General features: G+C 33.8%; 1 protein-coding gene across 1 annotated transcript in view; it reads right to left on the bottom strand.

The window, feature by feature from the left end:
- Nucleotides 1-21,937, bottom strand: part of IQCB1 (IQ motif containing B1) — a 54,363-nt gene that overhangs the window by 19,552 nt on the left and 12,874 nt on the right. The window contains exons 6-9 of the mRNA XM_031959724.1: nt 16,821-16,920; nt 14,864-15,036; nt 13,865-13,971; nt 4,863-4,972 (exon numbers count right to left, since the gene is read on the bottom strand). Of these exons, the coding sequence (XP_031815584.1) occupies nt 4,863-4,972; nt 13,865-13,971; nt 14,864-15,036; nt 16,821-16,920 (490 nt within the window). The remainder of the gene's footprint in view (nt 1-4,862; nt 4,973-13,864; nt 13,972-14,863; nt 15,037-16,820; nt 16,921-21,937) is intronic.

The raw sequence follows: 21,937 nt of genomic DNA, 5'->3' as shown, positions 1-21,937 counted from the left end.
TGTAGCCAAAAATGAAAGGATTACAGAAAATTGAGGAAAGAATTTCTCAAGATAGGCCATGACTGGATTGAAATACTAGATTGGCATGGGAAATGATGAGTTGGCTGATTTAGAAAAATATGGAAAGACTTGGATCTATGAAGGAAGATGCTATCCATCTTCAGAGAAACAGATGACAGGTGGAAGTGAGTATAGTACTGTAAAGGACAGAACTCTGGAAAAGTATATTTAAGGCTCAGTATGACTGATTTAGTTCTACAACAAGGTGCTAACTCAGTGGAATTGATAAGACAATGGTTATCTAGTTTAGCATGTGAGTTCTCTAGTTGAGTATGAATGCCCTAGTAATATAATGATTGGTTTATACTCAGTATACTGTAATGATGTAATTGCAATAGAGCATATAAACTGGGACAAACTCTGCCAGACACAGACTCAGAGAAGATAGAGAACGGGAGGCTGGAGCTCAAGCTTTCGGACACAGAGAGACATTCCATCTTCATCAGCCTTGTAAAGGTGGCTGACCTGTCTTCCTGCTTCCTCACTGAGACCAAGGCCCATCTGAAGGGCCTCCAGAAAGCTAGCAGAGCCCTAGGCAAGGAGACAGACTGTGAAGAAAACAATAAAGCCTTCTGGACTTTATCTCTGGCTATTCTAGTGGTGATTACTCAGCTGAAAGAAAGGCTGGTTCAAAGAGTTCCAGAAAGCTAATCAGAACACTACACAGTACAGTCTTACATATAAGTGTATATATGTGTATGCTTATAGATATCTATAGATATACCCATGCTTAATTGTAGCCTTCTTTAGAATGGGGGGAGGGAAGAGAAAAGAAATAAAGTAAAAAGTGCATAGCAAAGACCAAAAGAAAATCAACAAGAAAGCAAAGAAAACTAGGGAAGCTTTAAAAACAATATGCAGTATTTATTACATAGGTTTTCTTGAAATGGAATTTTGTGAATCCTCTTCTCATAGTCTGCTGTGTATGTGGCAATATTGCAGTTTTTTCTTTTCTCATTTTGTATTTAAATTTATAATAAAAAATATAAAACACTGTATGCAGAAAAAAATATTATAGACAGTATAAAACATGTAGGAGTTTACTGCCTAGGCAAACACGAATTGTACAAACACAATTACAAAATAATTCACACAAATAAGAGACAAATCTAAATAAGTAATATTAACTGCTCACAAAGTGGAACCAAAATAATAAAAAATTACCATATTTCCTAATTTACTGATTCAGTGTCATACTAACCAAACTACTAATAAATAAATTTATGTGAAAAAAATTAATCTGAAAGAAAAAAATCAAGAATATTAAGGAGATTAGTTTAAAAAATTGGGAAGGAAAGTGAAGACTAATAGTATAAAATCTCAAACTACTATAAAGCTGTAACCAGCAAAAACAACTTGATGCTAAGTAAAACAGAGAGGATGGTCATTGGAACAGATTAAGGTCACAATGTAAAAAAGAAAGAGCATAGAATCCTAATGTTTTATAGACCCAAAGATTTAGCTATTGGGGCAAGAACTCACTATTTGACAAAACTGGAAAAGTAATCTGGCAGAAACTAGATGAAGACTAATATTTAACATCATATATTGAACTACTCTAAAATGAACAAAAATAAAAGCCACCCCCCAATTGATAAATGGCCCAAGGACACGAATAGGAAGTTTTCAAAGGAAACTTAGAAGAAATAAAATTATTTATTTTCTTAAGAAGAAATAAAAATTATCAATAATCATATAAAAAAGCTCTAAATCACTTCAGAAATCATTAGAAAAATGTAAATTAAGACACTGAGATACCACCTCCCACCTATCAGAGTAGCAAACATGAGACTGATTTCGATTCCTAAGTTTCAGAACACACTATGAAAGAACAGTGAGTGAACACATGGAAAAAGAAATTTATTTAATAAATTTAATATAAATTTTATCAAGGATTTGAGTGACAGTATAAGAGGAATACTTGTCAAATTTGAAAATGACACAAAACTAAGAAGGCTAAATAATACTGAATTCCACATTCAGGATTCAAAAAAGATCTTGAGATCAAACTGAATCTAATAAACAAAATTTAATAGGGATGTAAATATAGAATTCAACAATCACCTTCACAGGTGAGGGAAGCATAGACAACCATTTGTGTGAAAGACACATTTGGGTTTCTTTTTACTGGCCTGCAACCTCATTATGAGTCAACAGTGTGAGATGGCAGCAAAAAGAAAAAGAAAAGAAAAGCTCAAGTGATTATAAGGGGCATTTCAGCGAGAGAGAGAGAGAGAGAGAGAGAGAGAGAGAGAGAGAGAGAGAGAGTATCCAGGTGGTAGTTCCCATCATATTCTGCCCTGGTCAGACCACATGTTGAGTATTATGTATAATTCCTTATACATTTTAGGAAGAACATTGTAAGATGAAAAATGTAAAAAAGAGGGGTAACCAGAATGGTGAAGGAGCCTATGAATCATACTACATATAATTCAATAAGCATTTATTAAATTCCTATTATGAACAGCAACTATACTAGGATCCTAGGAACACAAAAACAAAAATTAAATAGTCTCTGGAGAGGAAAAACCAAAACACATTTGTACAGCTAAAAAGCATGCATACAGATATACATACATACATATATGCATATACATGGACATATGCATAAAGACTCCCTCTAACAATGTGAATCTGTAATTTAACCATCAAAATTCTTAGGACACTGAAAGGTTAATTGACTTGCCCAAGATCACAAAGATAGTATGTATTGGAAGTAGAACTTGAACACATTCCTAGATGAGCTTTTTGTCTCCGAAAATACACACTACATACAAAGTAATGAGGAAAAACTAAGAAATAGGGGAAGAATTAGAAAAGGCCTTTGTGAAGAAGATGGCACTTAAGCCGAGTCTTGAAGAGGGACTCCAACGAGCAGAGGAAGAAAGAGGCCCAAGGAAGGTAAAGAAGAGGCAAGGAAGAAAGTGTGTGGAGAAAACCTTGAAAATGGAAAATGGAATGTTATAAAGGAAGACTAAGTAGGTTGGTTTAGCTACAATGGTAAAGGGCATGAGGGGAGCAATGTATAATCAAAGAAAGGAATCAGATAGTGATTTAAATCAGATTTAAATAACAAATATAGGAGTTTATATTTGCATTTAGAGGCAGCAGAGTTGATATAAAACCACTAAAATTTCTTTAACACAGGAGTAAAATGGTCAAAATTGAGCTATTGAAGCCTCAATTGGACATGGAAGAAGCTAAAAGCAGAGACAAACAAAGAGGATACTAATATAATGAATGGTCCAAGTGAGAGTTGATGAAGACCTGAACTATGATGGTAACTATATGGAGAAAAAGGAACATGATAAGGAATCAGAAAACTTTGTGGAGAATATATATAAAATGTTATCTCCCCTTGTTAGGCCATCTTCCACCAGAAAGAGCTGAACAACCTTTCTCTTAGTAATCTCCACAACCTTACTAAGGACTGAATCCTGCTAGTAAAGGAAGACAGCTGAGAGAAGGCTGTATTTTAATTGGGAAATTGTGATGCACCAGCAATGACCCCAAGCTTCTCTCTGAAAGAAAGTCTCACAATTTTAACATCAATATCTTTCTGGTGATAGTTACAATTCATGGAATATCAATCTCCAAAGAATCGAAATTGTGGGTTGCCCAAGTGTGTACTAAGTATAATTATATGTGCTGTGGTATATCACAAATACTTAAGTGTGAGTGCACATTATCACGTATGTAAAAGACAAAATTATATATAAACAGAAAAGAAGTAGGTAAGTTCTATAGTAAAATCAATGGATAAAAGAAAAATAAGAAATGAAAATAGAGAAAGATCAATTAAATACCTTCTAAGGAATAAACTCCAATCCTTTATACCATATTTTAATCCTTTCTTTTGCTTTGTTTTCTGGTCACAATTTTCTTTCAGACCCTTTTTCTTCAAAGTATACTTTGAGAATTGAAGGAAAAATATTTTATGTTCTTAAGTTTGCCTTGAGATTTTGTATGATTTTACCCGACACTCAAACCACATGCTTTACACTGGGGTGATTTTTGTTTATTATTTTAACCCCTTGCTTATTTAAATATGACATGACTTGTGGACTAGCTCCAGGGAGCACTATTGTTTTAATCATATCATAACTGAGAAATGCAGCTGGTGAATTTAACTTACTGAAAGCAGAATAGTTTCAGATGTATAATTGTTTAACTGCTTCTGGTGAGGAAGTTTCACCTGCAAGTTTCCATGCAAAAAAAAAGTAAGATTTAAACACAAATGCAGAGGTGTCCTAAAAAGCTTATGTTTTACTATTCTTTCCAGTGCTTCAAAGAATATGTGTATGAATATATTTTTGCTTGCATGCTGGATGGTAGGGGGTAGTGGAGAAAGACAGTAATACCAGAAATTTGTTTGAATTGTAGCATTCTGGTTGTGTTCTCCTTCTTTCCAGAATTAACTAGAATACAGAAATAATTATAGATATTAGAGACTGAACCAGCCAGAGAATTATCCACTATCTAGTTTTCTCTGCAAATATAGGCCCAAACTACATGGAAACACATCAAGTCCCTGTCCTCTTATTCCCCAACTTAAAAATCTGCTTGAGCTAAAGAAGTTATGTCAGAAATTACTGGGAAAAACTAAACAAAACAAAGGAATTCAAAAGTCACCAAAACTTTGGCTTTATCTCTATATTTCTCTGACAAGGCTGTCTCTATTCATTGATTGGCCTTCGTTCCTCTTTTCCAAAACATATAAAAAATCTACAAACCTTAAAATGCTACATAAATGCTAGTTATTATTGTTACTATTATAGTTGTTGTTGTTTACAATCTTTTACCTGAAATTCCTCTGCAAAGCAATCACTGCACATGGAAGTTTCTTCATTCTCTTTCGAGTCTGGAAACCCTTCCATGCAGCCTGGATCTTGCAAGCTGCTTGATAAAATTTCTGAAATTTAATAGCAGAAAATGAATTGAAAAGATTTTATTTTCACCTCAGTTTTTGAAAAATGAGCTTTAACAAGCACTGTTTACTGCAAACAGGAAAGATGGGTGGTGACATCTGCTTTACACTGAGTACTGCTGTTCATACTTAGAGCAAGCATAGAAAGAAAGGTTTCTTTCTTAAATCTATACTATCAATAAGCCCTGCAAACAACAGTGAAAGAATAGCTAAAGAGAGTAATTCAGATGACCAATCCATGAGGTGACTTCAAAACTTATCTCCAAAATGTCTTTCTTGATTAATCATAATATTAATCATATTGTCCTCTCTGGTGAATTTTACTGTTCTAATTATTTCAATGCCGCCTAATGCTTGAATCCTTGGAACTTTAAATCATTTGGGAATTTCTGTAGCAGAGTCACATGTCTCATATTGATAAAGGGAATAACTGAACAAAATAGTAACAACAGACAGAAGAAGGTTCTACCAATTACTATTAAAAATGTCCAGTCAAGAGGGCAGAGTAGCAGATAGACATACAAAGCACAACTAACTGACAAAGATCTGACAACATTGAATTTGGATCAAGAAATTCAAGAAAGAATAATTCCAATGAAGGCTATTTCCAGTTCAGATCATCACAGACAGAAAGAGAGAAAGATCTGTCTTAAGGGATGAAGTCTCACCAGGAACATCTGAAAAGGGGCCTGCCTCTAGCAATATCCAGAGCAAGAAGAGGGTCTAGACCTGGTTCAGAATGGGCCTGACCTTGTATGAGAAGCAGGGACAGGTAGCATGAGAGCTCTTGTCACTCACTCCTCAAAGCTGGGTCACACAAATGTAATGAAGATGAAGGAGAAGACTGGTTATTTTGGGCAAGGAATGATCCTAGATTTTCAGATGTATATTCCAAGTACAGAAGCAAACAGCAGTTCTGTGGTTTTGAGCTCACTGATCCCAATAAAAAAGTTCAAAGTCAGAAAATAACATTGAAAGAATGAACAAACAAACAAACAAACAAAAAAGAATTACACCAAAAGGGCTATTATGGTGACAGGAATTTCCAAGCTATAAATCAAGAAAATGATAAACAAAACTTCAAAAAAAAAAAAAAATCAGACCTTGGTTAGAAGTTCAACTATAATTTCTGGAAATGATAAAAAAAAAGCTTAAAATAATTTTGTAAATTAAATAAGTGCATTAGAGGTAAAAAATGAAAAATAAAAGAGCTATGGAAAAATAAATTAGAAAGAATAGTTTAAATCAAGAGATATGGAGTATAAAATCATTTTTTCTTTTTCTTAAATTTTATTTTAATAGTATGTTATTTTTCCAATTACATATAAAGATGGTTTTTAACATATATTTTCGTAAGATTTTGAATTCTAATTTTTTTCTCTTTCTTCCTTACCTCCTTTCCCCATGCTAGCAAGTAATCTGATAAATGTTTACATGTACATTCGTTTTTAATATATTCCCATATGATTCATATTGGGAAAGAAAAGCCATAAGGAAAAAAAAGAGGGAAAAAAAGGTGAAAATAGTATGCTTCAATTTGCAATTCCCATAGTTCTTTCTTTGGATGCAGTCTGCATTTTCATCCAAAGTTTGTTGGAATTGCCTTGGATCAGCAGTGTTACTACTGGGCTTATATCCCAAAGAGATTATAAAGAAGGGAAAGGGACCTGTATGTGCACGAATGTTTGTGGCAGCCCTTTTTGTAGTGGCTAGAAACTGGAAACTGAATGGATGTCCATCAGTTGGAGAATGGCTGAATAAATTGTGGTATATGAATATTATGGAATATTACTGTTTTGTAAGAAATGACCAACAGGATGATTTCAGAAAGGCCTGGAGAGACTTACACGAACTGATGCTGAGTGAAATGAGCAGGACCAAGAGATCATTACATACTTCAACAACAATACTATATGATGACCAGTTCTGATGGACCTGGCCATCCTCAGCAACAAGATAAACCAAATCATTTCCAATGGAGCAGTAATGAACTGAACCAACTATGCCCAGAGAAAGAACTTTGGGAGATAACTAAAAACCATTACATTGAATTCCCAATCCCTATATTTATGCCCACCTGCATTTTTGATTTCCTTCACAAGCTAATTGTACAATATTTCAGAGTCTGATTCTTTTTATACAGCAAAATAATGTTTTGGTCATGTATACTTATTGTGTATCTAATTTATATTTTAATATATTTAACATCTACTGGTCATCCTGCCATCTAGGGGAGGGGGTGGGGGGTAAGAGGTGAAAAATTGGAACAAGAGGTTTGGCAATTGTTAACGCTGTAAAGTTATCCATGCATATAACCTGTAAATAAAAGGCTATTAAATAAAAAAAAAAAAAAAAAAAAAAAAAAGGAATTGCCTTGGACACTGAATTGCTGAAAAGAGCTAAGTCTATCATAGTTTATCATCATATAATTTTGCTATTGTTGTGTACAATATTTTCTTGGGTTCTTCTAACTTTATTCAGCATTAGTTCATTTAAATTTTTCCAGGCTTTCCTCAAATCAGTATGTACATATTTGTTTACAGAAAAAAAAAATATTCAATTACATTCATACACCATAACTTATTAAGTCATTCCCCAACTGATTGGCATACATTTATTTTCCAATTCTTTGCCACCACAAAAAGAATTGCTATAAACAATTTTGTACATGTAGGTCCTTCTCAAGAAGTATGAAGTCTTTTTTTAACCAAGTATCATATTCCTTGAAAATAAGAATGAAACAAATAACTCCAGGAGAAAAGAAATATTAAAACAAAGACAAAATAGGAGAAAATATAAGATATTTCCTAGTAAAAACAACTAATCTAGAATACAGATCAAGGAGAAAAAAAATTTTAATCCCTAAGCTACTTGAATATCATAATCAAAAAAAGATCATATTTAAAGAAATCATATAAGAAAACTGCCCAGATCCCTTTGAAGCAGATGAAGTTAAAATGGAAAGCATTCACTGGTCAGTAAATTAATGAAACTCCAAAAGGAATATTCTAGGAAATATTATAGTAAAAATATAGAGCTTCAAGATCAAAGACAAAAATACTGCAAGCAACCTGAAAGAAAGTACCAAGCAAGCATAGTCAGGATCATTCATATTTTAGTGATCAATATAATAAAGGAGGGGAGAATTTAGAATATAATATTCCAGAAGATAAAGGAAATAAGACTTATAGCTGAGAATAATCTACCCATCTGAATGAATATAATGCTACAAGGAGAAAATGAACCTTTAATGAAATAGAAGACTTACAAGTATTCCTGATGAAAAAAATCAGTTTTTTGTAGAAACTTCAAAGTTCAAACATAAGAATTAAGAGAAACATGAAAAGGTTAATATGGGCAAGCAATCAGAAGTGATTAAACAAGTACAGACTTGTCATATTCTACAGTACCTAGCACACACTAGGAGGTTAGTAAATGCTTACTGCAGATTAATATGGAAAAGGAAAAGGAAGGAGAAAAAGCATTTGTAAAGTGCTTACATATACCAGGTACTATGCTAAGCACTTTATACAATTATTATCTCTTTTGATCCTCACAACAACCGTCCAAGGAAGGTGCTATTATTATTCCCATTTTATATGGAGGAAACTGAGGTAAACAAAGGTTAATGACTGGATCAGGGACACAGAACTAGTAAGTATATGAGGTGAAATTTGATTTCATGTCTTCCTAACTCTACCTCTAACACTTTAACTATTATGCTACCAGCTACCCACAATAATATAGGAAAATGATAAAATTATCTCTTCAGAATTCTTTCATAGTCAGAAATTTAATTAGATGGAGAGCATAAGAACTTTTAAAAATGCTTGGTGAAGTTAAAAGAAGAAAAAAAGAGTTAATACACCTTAAAATATTATAAGTTGAAGACAGGAACTGTCTTTTGCCTCATTTTTGTATCCTCAGCATTTAGCAAAGTATCTGGCACAACATAAGTGTTTCATAAATGTTTAATAATTGATGTTTCTAAAAATATGCATTTATAAGAATTTGACACCAAAGAAATCATAAAATGTAACCAACAATATGTCATAAGACAAAAGATACAAGTAAGTAGTATGACACATTTAAATTATTTGAAATGTAAAATTGTCCTTTAAATGCCATGAAATGGGCTCCCACCCAGCTCTTTTGATTCGTGCCTAAGTGTGAGATCCAGTTCCCATATATTTATTTCAGCAAAAAATCCTGAAGTTCACATCAAACTGAATCATGATTTAAGAAATCCAGTAAGAAACCATAATAAGTTATTTCTCCTATTTCAGAAACTGCACAAAAGTCACCCAGAATCCTATGGGCATCAGGAAAGTCACCTTTCCCCCACTCAACCAGCAAAGTCAGTATTGACAAACAGGGCCTTACAAGGAGTCCAGACCTTAAAAGGAACTACCAGAAAGCCTCAAAATAGGAATCTTCAAGTCGCACAGAACCACAGTAACTACTAATTAGCATAGTACCACAGCCCTCAGACATAAGAGCTGTGAGGACTCTAATACTGTCTTAAGACACAAGAGAAGGTCCTGAACAAAAAGTATCTTGGACCTCAAAAATCCAGGTCAATGCCGGAACCCAAAGCAAAGCTGAGTAGAGTGACTCATAATAGGGAAAGGAGCACAGTCTTTGCATTAAAAGCTGGAGAGATGAGTTGTGAAGACCAAGTTACCCTGGATGCCTTAGAATCAGCCGGAGGCAGGATAAGCAAAAGTCCTTCGTCTTTATTCTTGGTCTCTAGGGGTAGAAGTCAACTGGATGGATGCGGGATTTCCACAACCTTCCTTCTCTTCGTCTACTGCCAAAGTGACTCTGGCTTGTCTTATTCAACCTCCTAATCCTTCCTCCAATTCTCTGTATACACCAAAAGATTGAACCAGCACAGAATAGTGGGAAGGGCCATTTTCCAAGCATATACTAATAGAGTATTTCCAATTGGTAATTAGCCTTAAGTGCTTGGTTGTCAGACCTCAGTGCATCAACTCAGAGTTTCAGCCCTTTACAATGAGTAAATGAAAGAAAACACCAACTATTATCAAAAGTTGTTGTAGACTTAGATTTCAAAAAAAAGAATAAATAATTTCATAAGAGTTAAAAGCAGAAACCTAAAGAGAAAAAAAAGTATGTTTTCCAGAGACTACAAACAAGAAATTAAAAATAAAATAAGAACTCTTTAAAAAAGAATAAGCACCCTAGAAGAAAAAATGTTACATTTTGCTAAAGAAATGTATTCCCTAGAAATTAGAATAAGCCATACAGAAGTCAATAACTTCATGAAAAAACAAGAATAGTAGTATAAGAGCAAAAGACTGAAAAAAATAGAAGAAAATGTAAAATAATTGAAATTTAAAAAAAACTTCCTTGAAAACAGGTCAAGAAGAAATAATTTAAGAATCATTTTGCTTTAAAAAAAAAAAAAAGGCAGGATCCTCATTTCCAAAATATATAGAGAATTGTCTCTAATTTATAAGAAATCAAGCCATTCTCCAACTGATAAATGGTCAGAGTCTATGAACAGACAATTCTCAGACAAAGAAACTGAAACTATTTCTAGCCATATGAAAAGTTGCTCCAAGTCATTATTAATCAAAGAAATGCAAATTAAGACAACTCTGAGATACCACTACACACCTGTCAGATTGGCTAGAATGACAGGGAAAGATAATGCACAATGTTGGAGGGGATGTGGGAAAACAGGGACACTTGATACATTATTGGTGGAATTGTGAATACATCCAGCCATTCTGGAGAGCAATTTGAAACTATGCTCAAAAAGTTATCAAATTCAATCTAGTGTTTGACAAACCCAGAGACCCCAGCTTTTGGGATAAGAACTTACTGTTTGACAAAAATTGATGGGAAAATTGGTAACTAGTATAGCAGAAACTAGGCATCGACCCATACTTAACACCGTACACCAAGATAAGGTCAAAATGGGTTCATGACCTAGGCATAAAGAATGAGATTATAAATAAATTATAGGAACACAGGATAGTTTACCTCTCAGACCTGTGGAAGAGGAAGGAATTTATGACCAAAGAAGAACTAGAGATCATTGATGATCACAAAATAGAACATTTTGATTACATCAAATTGAAAAGTTTTTGTACAAACAAAACTAATACAGACAAGATTAGAAGGGAAGCAATAAACTGGGAAAATATTTTTACAATCAATAGTTCTGATAAAGGACTCATTTCCAAAATATATAGAGAATTGACTCTAATTTATAAGAAATCAATCCATTCTCCAATTGATAAATGAACAGACAATTCTCAGATGAAGAAATTGAAACTATTTCTAGCCATATGAAAAGTTGCTCCAAGTCATTATTAATCAGAGAAATGCAAATTAAGACAACTCTGAGATACCACTACACACCTGTCAGACTGACTAGAATGACAGGGAAAGATAATGTGCAATGTTGGAGGGGATGTGGGAAAACAGGGAGACTAATACATTGTTGGTGGAATTGTGAATACATCCAACCATTCTGGAGAGCAATTTGGAACTATGCTCAAAAAGTTATCAAACTGTGCATACCCTTTGATCCAGTAGTGCTACTACTGGGCTTATACCCCAAAGAGATTATAAAGAAGGGAAAGGGATCTGTATGTGCACGAATGTTTGTGGCAGCCCTTTTTGTAGTGGCCAGAAACTGAAAACTGAATAGATGCCCATCAATTGGAGAATGGCTGAATAAACTGTGGTATATGAATATTATGCAATATTATTGTTCAGTAAGAAATGACCAACAGGATGATTTCAGAAAGACCTGGAGAGACTTACACGAACTGATGCTGAGTGAAACGAGCAGGGCCAGGAGATGCTTATATACTTCAATAACAATACTATATGATGATCAATTCTGAGGGACCTCGCCATCTTCAGCAATGAGATGAACCAAATCAGTTCCAATGGAGCAGTAATGAACTGAACCAGCTATGCCCATTGAAAGAACTCTGGGAGTTAACTAAGAACCATTACATTGAATTCCCATCCCTATATTTTTGCCCACCTGCATTTTTTATTTCCTTCACAGGCTAATTGTACAATATTTCAGAGTCCAATTCTTTTTGTACAGCAAAATAACTGTATGGACATGTATACATATATTGCATTTAACATATACTTTAACATATATAACATGTTTTGGTCAACCTGCCATCTGGGGAAGGGGGTGGGGAAAGAGAGGGGAAAATTGTAACAAAAGATTTTGCAATTGTCAATGCTGAAAAATTACCCATACATTTATCTTGTAGATAAAAAGCTATAATAAAAAAAGTTTTAAAAAGCATGATAATTGTGGAAATATGTATAGAAGAATTATACATATTTAACATATATTAGCTTGCTTGCTGTCTGGGGGAGGAGTTGGGGGAAGGGAAGGAGAGGGAAATTTGGAACAGGGTTTTGCAGGGGTGAATGTTAAAGTTAGATATCTATGCATATGTTTTGAAAATAAAGAGCTTAAAAAAAGAATCACTGTGCTTCTTGAAAGCCAAGAATATTATCAATAGACTGGACATTATATTTCAAGAAATCATGAATAAAAACTGCTCAGATACATTAGAATCAGAAGACAAAGTAAAATAGAAAGAATCTACCAATCACCTACTAATAGAAATCCCAAAAGGAAAAGTCTCAATGTCACAGCCAAAATTGGAGCTGCCCCCAAATCTGGAGCCACCCCAAAATCTGGAGCGGCCTTATCATTGAAAAAATACTGCATGTTACTACTGGGCTTATATCCCAAAGAGATTATAAAGAAGGGAAAGGGATCTGTATGTGCACGAATGTTTGTGGCAACCCTCTTTGTAGTGGCCAGAAACTGGAAATTGAGTAGATGCCCATCAAGTGGAGAATGGCTGAATAAATTGTGGTATATGAATATTATGGAATATTATTGTTCAGTAAGAAATGACCAACAGGATGATTTCAGAAAGGCCTGGAGACACTTACACGAACTGATGCTGAGTGAAACAGGCAGGGCCAGGAGATCGTTATACACTTCAACAACAATACTATATGATGACCAATTCTGATGGACCTGGCCATCCTCAGCAATGAGATGAACCAAACCAGGTCCAATGGAGCAATAATGAACTGAACCAGCTACGCCCAGCGAAAGAACTCTGGAGATGACTAAGAACCATTACATTGAATTCCCAATCCCTATATTTTTTGCCTGCCAGCATTTTGGATTTCCTTCACAGGCTAATTGTACAATATTTCAGAGTCCGATTCTTTTTGTACAGCAAAATAACAGTTTGATCATGTATATTTATTGTGTATCTAATTTATACTTTAATAGATTTAACATCTACTGGTCATTCTGCCATCTAGGGGAGGGGATGGGGGGAAGGAGGGGAAAAATTGGAACAAAAGGTTTGGCAATTGTCAATGCTGTAAAATTACCCATACATATAACTTGTAAATAAAAGGCTACTAAAAAAAAAAAAGAAAGAAAGAAAGAAAAAATACTGCAAGTCTTCAGAAAAAAAGCAATTCAAGAACCAAGGACCTCAAGTCAAGAGCATTATACACAGTGTGTATACAAGACCAGTGTGAAAGACAAAAAGGATCATGAAATTGTCCTAAGTGAAAGGAGAAAGGCATTGATTCTGACAGCTGATATAGTGGCAGACAGTTGAATAGTCTACAGTAATTTGAAAAAAAATATTAACAGTTTAGAGTTAATTATAAATAAAATGATATGTATTTATAGGGTGGAAGTATTAATCTGAGAGGGGAAAACCTCACCAATTTGATAAGGAAGTACATTTACTAAAAGAATTAGAAGGGAAATAGGGAAAATAAAAAGCTAGGTCAATTAGCAAACATACTCTCTTAATCATTGAATACCTGATCTTCTTCCTGGTAGACTCCAGAATGTAACAGATTAAGAAGTTGTTTAAGTTCTTGGTCAATTTCTTTCCCAAACCACTGCTTATTTAGCATACTTCTAAGTCCTAGAAATTAATTTCAAAAGACATTCTGAGATTAAAACAGATTGTTCTTTAGCTAATAATCAGAAAAGCATTTATATCAAAGTTCTAGGTTTTTAATTTTTTAAAAAAGCCATTGTGGATTCCTTTTCTCAGTGATAAAATTAAAGTGTCTGAAATTCTATCCTTTCCTGACAAAACTCAAGGTCACTGATTTGAGGGTTACTATATAGTCTAAGAACTCAAATACAGGGAAAACCATAAAACAGAACAGAACAACAGAGCAAGAACAGGTACGTTTCTCTCTTCTTGAGAATAAACAAATAAAAACAATGTACTGAGTGACTAACATATGGTTAGCTCTAAAGGAAGAGTTTGACTAAGTTAAAATGTTAACAGTATCCTGTGTGGGAGATCATTATATATTTCAACAACAATACTATATGATGACCAATTCTGATGGACCTGGCCATCCTCAGCAATGAGATGAACCAAATCAGTTCCAATGGAGCAGTAATGAACTGAACCAGCCACACCCAGCGAAAGAACTCTGGGAGATGACTAAAAACCATTACATTGAATTCCCAATCCCTATATTTTTGCCCATCTACATTTTTTATTTCCTTTACAGGCTAATTGTACAATATTTCAGAGTCCGATTCTTTTTGTACAGAAAAATAATGGTTTGGTCATGTATAATTATTGTGTATCTAATTTATATTTTAATATATTTAACATCTACTGGTCGTCCTGCCATCTAGAGCCAGGCCAACTCTTAGGACAAAGAAATGGTGTTTTACTGACATACCTCAATTTTTTCTTTTTTCCTAACAGTTATACTTCTATTTAAGTAGCCATCAGTAAAATGCTTTTGTTTTTATCAATCTCAAGACCAAAAATATATTATATACATTACCTGTATACCGATTATTCAGCAGCATCATAATTTCTGGATGAGATTTGGTCATCAACAGCAACAGTTTTATGGCAACACTTCCAATGACAAGACTAGTTGAAGATGAAAGCTTAAAAACAAGTTCGTCTAAAATTGAATGAAGGGTTTTTTCTTTTATTGTGAGCAAATCTTCACTAATAAAACAAAGAAATGCAAAGAATATTAGTGGCTAAAGTACATGTATTGAAATTAATTTTATATATAAAAGTTCTACTTCTCTGACAACCTATCACAAAACAGCGGTTTAATTCAACATGGATTATCATTCCTAAAACATTGTATGTCTACAAAGATACATCAACTTATATCAATAACTATTTTTTGATGGCTTTGTGCAAAATACTATGATGGGCACAACTATATAAAATATATAACTCAACGTATATCCCTTCAAGGAGATTGTAATTTAAATGAAGACAAGAAAAAAATGATGATAAAATATTTGACATTAATTATTTACTGTCCTGTGACATCTCAGTTCAAATTATACTATTACCATGTTAATCAAATATGTTTAAGCTCTATATCTAGCTATTAATTGTGCACTATTTTGTGACGTTCTAAATAGAGAAAAATGTCACAGAGCAAGTCCTATGAATGAATGAACACTTAATAAGCATTTATCACTGTTCTAAATACAGTGGGGATGTAAACAGAAAAAAAAAAATGAGAGTCCCTAATCTTAAAAATTCACAGCCTAATTAGGGGAGACAACATATCAAGTTCAGGTAAAATGATTAAGGGGGTCTCAGTGATACAGTAAGATGTTGGATGTAAAGACCCAGCAGTTCTTAGAGTAAATCAGTAGGTTAGTTTTCAGTGCTTATGAGTTTGAAGGGCAAAAAGGCATGGCAGATGGTTAGAAGGCCTTAAACTGATGGTAAACCTTGCTAGTTCTCCATCTCAGTGGAAGGATTAAAGCAGGTGACTCTCCCTGACCAACTTTTCTCCTATAGGTCTGGGTGGCTAAGGGACTGGAGGAAAGGTAGAAGAAAATGCAAGCAAAGAATTGTGCCCCCAAGCAGGCATACAATTATTAACTCTACAGATAATAACTATAAAACTTTAACAAATGTGATTGACATGGCCACTGTATGACTTTTTTTAAAAAGCACCACCACTTTTTCCCACCTATGCCATTTCTAATCTTTTGCAATCCAGTACAAGGTGATACTGTAACCAGGTCAAATCTCCTATCATTTTCCCTCCTCCAAGCCTTGCAGTTTCTAAAACTTTCCCTTTCAAATTAGGAAGCCCTCTCTACCAATTGAAGCTCATAATTTCAAGATCCAGTCTGAAAATTTATCACCCCCCCAAATAATTTCACTGACTAATTCCACCATAATTTTGTCTCTCTTACTTGATGCTCCACTATCAGTGATACAAACAGTATTATCAAGACCTCTAAGTTCCTAATTGGATTCAACTCCACAATGTGTATTTAAGTATAACTTTGCTATTGTTAATTTCTTGATGTTTATAGTCAACTAAATATTCAACTAAATTGCAACCAGTCCACCAAACTAATAGAATCCTCTTTTTCTCTGTATTCCTCCACAGTAATGATTACTTTTGTTGAGCATTTCATGTGCTCAATTAACATTTACTAAAGGGATCTTATAAATGCAGGATTTTACATATGCTGATCCTGGGGCTGGGGACAGAAAAAGGGCATCTTCTAATCTGATCATGTTTTGGGAAGTACTAATTCTAAGCACTTCTAGGCTCTAAAAGCAAAACGAGCTCCATATGCATATTAAATTTTTGATATTCTATGATTCTGCCTTTTTATTTATTTTTAATGACAAATATTGTTATTATTTCTCAAGTGTCAGGCACACAACATAGTTTGCTTCTTAAAAATTGATATAAATTAAATACATCTTCAGAGGAAAAACATTTACATAAACCAAGGCACCTTTTGACTTGTAAGATGTTCTGTAGTACAGTCATGATTGCAGATCCTGTTTCAACATCATCAGTTAGCAACAAGTGTAAAAAATGACCACTTTGTAGAACTGTCATAATAGAAAGAAAAAAGATCAAAGAAGTGAATACTGAGGAAGCAAATATCAAGCTTCAAGTGAGATCTCAGCATTAATGCAATTTGTGCAAAATATAGTATTTCCTGCATTTTATACTCTACAATAAAGTTTATGAAGGCCAAATTTCAATAATCATAAATATAAACTGCCAGTTTTAGTGATTATCTGAACTTAGATTTTAAAATTCATATCTATCAACAAACCAGTGAACTTCATGAGTTTCTTTTTTTCAATTTCATGAATTTTTATAGTGTTCTTCAATTTAAATAATTACTTTTTCATTTAAAAAATGCTTAAATTCAAAAGGGGGCACACTTAAGTAGGGAACCATTAGTAGCTTCATTTTAAACTTAATACATTTTTTAAAATAGTCAAATGAAATAGATTCAAATTCTCATTTATAATCCTTTTTCTGGTCTTTGTATATAGGATTGCTTACATGCTTAATTTTCTAGTTCATAAGATACATTTTTTAAGAAGAATGCTTAGATTTTCTGGGAAGATAATTCTGAGATTGAAGTCTTTCTATTTTAAAGTTTTATATTAAAATTATTCCTGCTTTTGTCCTTTTTTGTATTATAAAAATATTATGGGATTCAATGACTCTCTTTTGATCTTTTTGTAAGTAATATATTTTTTTTCTTCTGGAAGATCTGAAGGCTTTTTTCATTGCTGCAATTTTAAATTGTTAACATAATGCAAGCTGGATTTTTATTTTCATCTTCTTGGAGTATTCATATAAACTCATACTCATGCTAAACTTTGTGTAGATATCTGATAGGTTTTAGTCCTACAGTAACTCAGGATTTAGGTGAGTCATAAGTCTTAAGTCTGCCCAGCAGCAGAAACCATTTCAGATTCTTTTTGTTTTCCAGAAGAATTGATGATTCTGAGGTTTCTTCTTTCTTACTCTTTCATATCTATCATGTTCACTGAAATTGTTATCCAGCCATTTTTCTGTTGAATTATATTCTAAGATTTTCCTAAATTGAACTGCTTTCATTTATTTTATCATTCATTATATTTTGCTTTTAATGTGGGTATTTTTTCTAGTTATGGGAGTGGAATTTTCTTGATTTTAGTAACTTTTTTGCAATATCGCTCTAGGGGAATGTCTAGATCAAAGAGTACAAAAAATATTTAATCACTTTTCTCTTGTAATTCCAAACTGTTTTCCAGAATGGTTGGAGCAACTCACAGCTACATCAAACAATTATCTGGCCTTCCTATGTGCCTACAGCCTCTTCAAGAACCTCTTTATGACTAGGAGGAGAGTCTAAGAATTGTTTTAAGGAGCATTTCTTTGAATATTGTTGTCTACTTGTTTCAGTGATTGTGGCCACATTTAGGTGGTTTTCTAGGCAAAGATACTGGAGTAATTTGTCATTTCCTTCCCCAGCTCATTTTACAGATGAGGAAACCAAGGCAAACAAGATTAAGTGATGTGCAAAAGGACCCACAACAAACATCTACAGTAAGATTTGAAATCAGGAAGATAAATCTTCCTGACTTCATTTCAGGCACTCTATCCACTGTGGCATCTAGCTTTCCATATTATAATTATTAATCATTTAAAACATTTTTTCAAGTACTATTGATAATTAGGATTTTTCTTTTGAAAACAGTTTATATCTTTTTATCACCAGGCTACTCTGAAACAATTCATAATTTTATATACTGTGTCATTTATCTAAAGTCTCAATATCAAAATTTATGCAAATGATTGCCCTTTCAATCATTATATTTTCTTCTGAATCTCATTGTATTTTATTTGTATGTAAGTAGTACATTTTTATATGATTGAGATTATCTATTTTGCCTTCTACACTGGTCTGGTTACAAATTTTTTGACTATATGTAATTATAAAAGGTATCTTCTAGTTTCTAATTTCTTATGGTATATCTTTTTATAGTTAGTTTATTTGTACTTTTTTCGTAATATGATATGTAAAATGCTAATTTAACTATTTTTTCCAACCTGCTGCTTTCCCAATAGTGCTTTTGTCAAATAAATTCTCAGTAGTTTGTTTTTTTAGGTGTAAGTATCACTAGATTTCAGTGTACATTTGTTACTAAGTCAAATATATATTCTTTAATATTCATCAGTTTTTCTTATTTTGTCTGGTATCTTGTCTGGTATCTCTTTAGCAATTTGATTATCACCGTCACTAAATTGGTAATATCATCTGTATAACATCTTTTTTACTAAACTTTATGAACAATAAAAATGAAAGCTGAGTCCAACTCCTATCACACTCTATCTCTTAATCACTTGTTGTTATTTGTTCGTTGTTCTGGAAGAGGACCATGACATCAAGGAGATAATGCCATGCAAGTGAATTGAATTTAAGTGAGGGAGGATTTATGTGAGGCCACCAGCCTCACTTTCCCCTCTAGGGCCATCTGGGTCCAGTGACCAGATATAGATCAGGATGACTGGAGATGGCCTGGGTATGACCCAAGACATCTTGGTCTTTTTAAAGATCTTTAACAGGTCTCAGTTTGACTGAGGCTACACCTATTCAGAGATTAAGGCTAGGTAACGACAGAGGCAAAAAATGGCCTTCTGTCCAAACAGAGTATTCATGCCCTTACCTGTGAATGCTCTTGAATTTTTTTTTTTATATGATGAATCCTCCCAAGATTCTGAGATTAAATGGTTAGATTTCTTTCTAAAGGGCCAGGTATTAAACCCAAATCACTGGACTTTCATTGAATGGTCAACAAATAGGTTCCAGGTCAAGCCCCAATTGGGTCACTGTTTGCATACGATTGACTCAGAGTGAAAGTAAATAGCAATCATTTCTCTTTTGGTCAGGAACGCTGAGGAGCTTTCCTCCCAGATTTATTTATTTGTTATTTTCTAGTTTGGCATTAGCCAAGTAAAAGTATGGAGTGTGTTTATTAAGTGCCAGATACAATACTAAACACTGGGAATGTATCTTTTTTTCAGAGTCCAATTTACCTTATGCAAGTTTGGAATTGGATATTTCTGTTAGGGAAGGATCCATAGGGAAAGATGTAGGACATGGAGACTCTGGATCTAAGTCATAGAAATAAGACGTCAATAGTAATCACAAGATGGTGGGAACTCACGGTCCCAACAGCATGAGAAGCCCTAGTAGAGATTCTATGAAATGACAGCCTTTCTTTCTGAACTTTCTGACATTACTGGCTCAACATGAATCTAAGCTTCCTACAGGTGTTACTGGGGTAAATATTCTTTAGATTCAGATCAAATGTGGGTATGTAAAATGGGATCCCAGATAAATGGAGTTAACTTGGGTTCAAGTAATACCTGGCAAAGTAAATGCTGATAATTCTAGGGCCAAATTCAAAAAAGTAGTTACCATTACAGTTAAGAAAGGCCCTTTGTTCACCATGTATTTCTGCATGGTCTCCTTCAAATTTCCTGTCTTACAATAAAGATCCAGACTTCAATCTACAACCTGGAAAATAGAGATCTAAAGTCAAGATAACTCAGAAAAGGCTAGGAGTTGATTCTGGGAAAGGAACAAAAGTATTTTAGAAGCTGGGCTAAGAAGACCTGTAATCTAAAAAGCACTGAGTAAGGGGAAGGTTGGGAGGGGGAGCTCAGCTATAACAAAAATGCAAAGGAAGTGGTTAGCTTCTCGCCAAGGAAAACACTTTCTATTCTGTCCTCAAGGATAAGACTTACCTCTCTAGAAGACAATTTAGGCAAAATTTTAAAGATGATAAAAAGGATCCCAGTTCCAAGATAACTTTCCCAAATCACAGGTAAGAAATAGATTTGGCTTGAACAACCCTCTTTTAAAATGTAAATATACTTGGTAGATTTGGGGGGGGGGGGGGGAGAGGGGTGGAAGGTTGGAGTAGAACTAAGGGAAGAGAATATACTATCAGCTATTTGCCCTCCAATAGGAAAACTGTTTCGCTTCCAGGACTATCTGTGTCCTGCTTCATCTAGTTCTAAGGGAACTGAAGTTTTAATAGGGAAGTAGTAATTTTCAAGTCAGACATTACAGTGGAGATTTGGGGCACTTTGAACTTATAAGGATTGGAGCAGGTAGAAAGGGAAGTAAACACAGAGCACCAAAGATAGACTTCTACTTTTAAATTCTGTTTAAATCTGTTTAACCTAAATCTTCTGTGGTGGGTCAATTTTGTATTACAATTCAGCTATTATTAACTCTTTTCATATCTTAGCCCTAAAACCAAAGTTTTTCTGGCCAGAATTCAAAATGGATAAAAAAGCTGAAACAATCCTCCATTAGCATTTCTGAGAATATTAGGCTATTAAACATTAACTCCTTGAAGGCAGGGACTGTTTCTGTCTTTCTTTATATTCCACAGTGCTTAGAACAGCACTTGACACATAGAAAGCACTTAACAAATGCTTAGTAACTCTGAGGCATCACCTCATATCTATCAAATTGGCTAAGGTGACAAAAATGGAAAATGATAAATGTTGGAGATGTGCATTGTTGGTGGAGTTGTGAACTGATTCAAACATTCTGAAGATCAATTTAGAACTATGTTCAAAGGTTTATCAAACTGTGCATATCCTGTATCCCAAAGAGATCATAAAAAAACAGAAAAGGACCCACATGCCCAAAAATATTTACAGCAGTTCTTTTTGTAGTGGCAAAGAATTAGAAATTTAAAAGATGTCCAGCAATTGGGGAATGGCTGAACAAGTTACAGTATATAAATGTAATAGAACACTATTGTTGTATAAGAAATAATGAACAGGTGGACGTTAGGAAAAACTTGGAAAGGCTTATATGAACTGATACTAAGTGAAGTAAGTAGAACGAGGAAAACATTGTACACAATAAAAGCAACATTGTGTGATGATCAACTTAGCACTTAGACTTAGCATTTCCCAGTAACACAATGATTTCAAGACTTATTCATGTGGAAAATTTCTATCCATATCCAGAAAAAAAAAATTATGGAGTCTGAATGCAGATTGAAGCATACTCTTTTACTTATTTTGCTTTTTCTT

This window comes from Sarcophilus harrisii, chromosome 3 (assembly GCF_902635505.1).
Source record: "Sarcophilus harrisii chromosome 3, mSarHar1.11, whole genome shotgun sequence".
In the NCBI taxonomy this organism is placed as follows: Eukaryota; Metazoa; Chordata; class Mammalia; order Dasyuromorphia; family Dasyuridae; genus Sarcophilus; species Sarcophilus harrisii.
The sequence above is the reverse complement of the archived record's forward strand: the minus strand, read 5'-3'. Positions and strand labels throughout refer to the sequence as shown.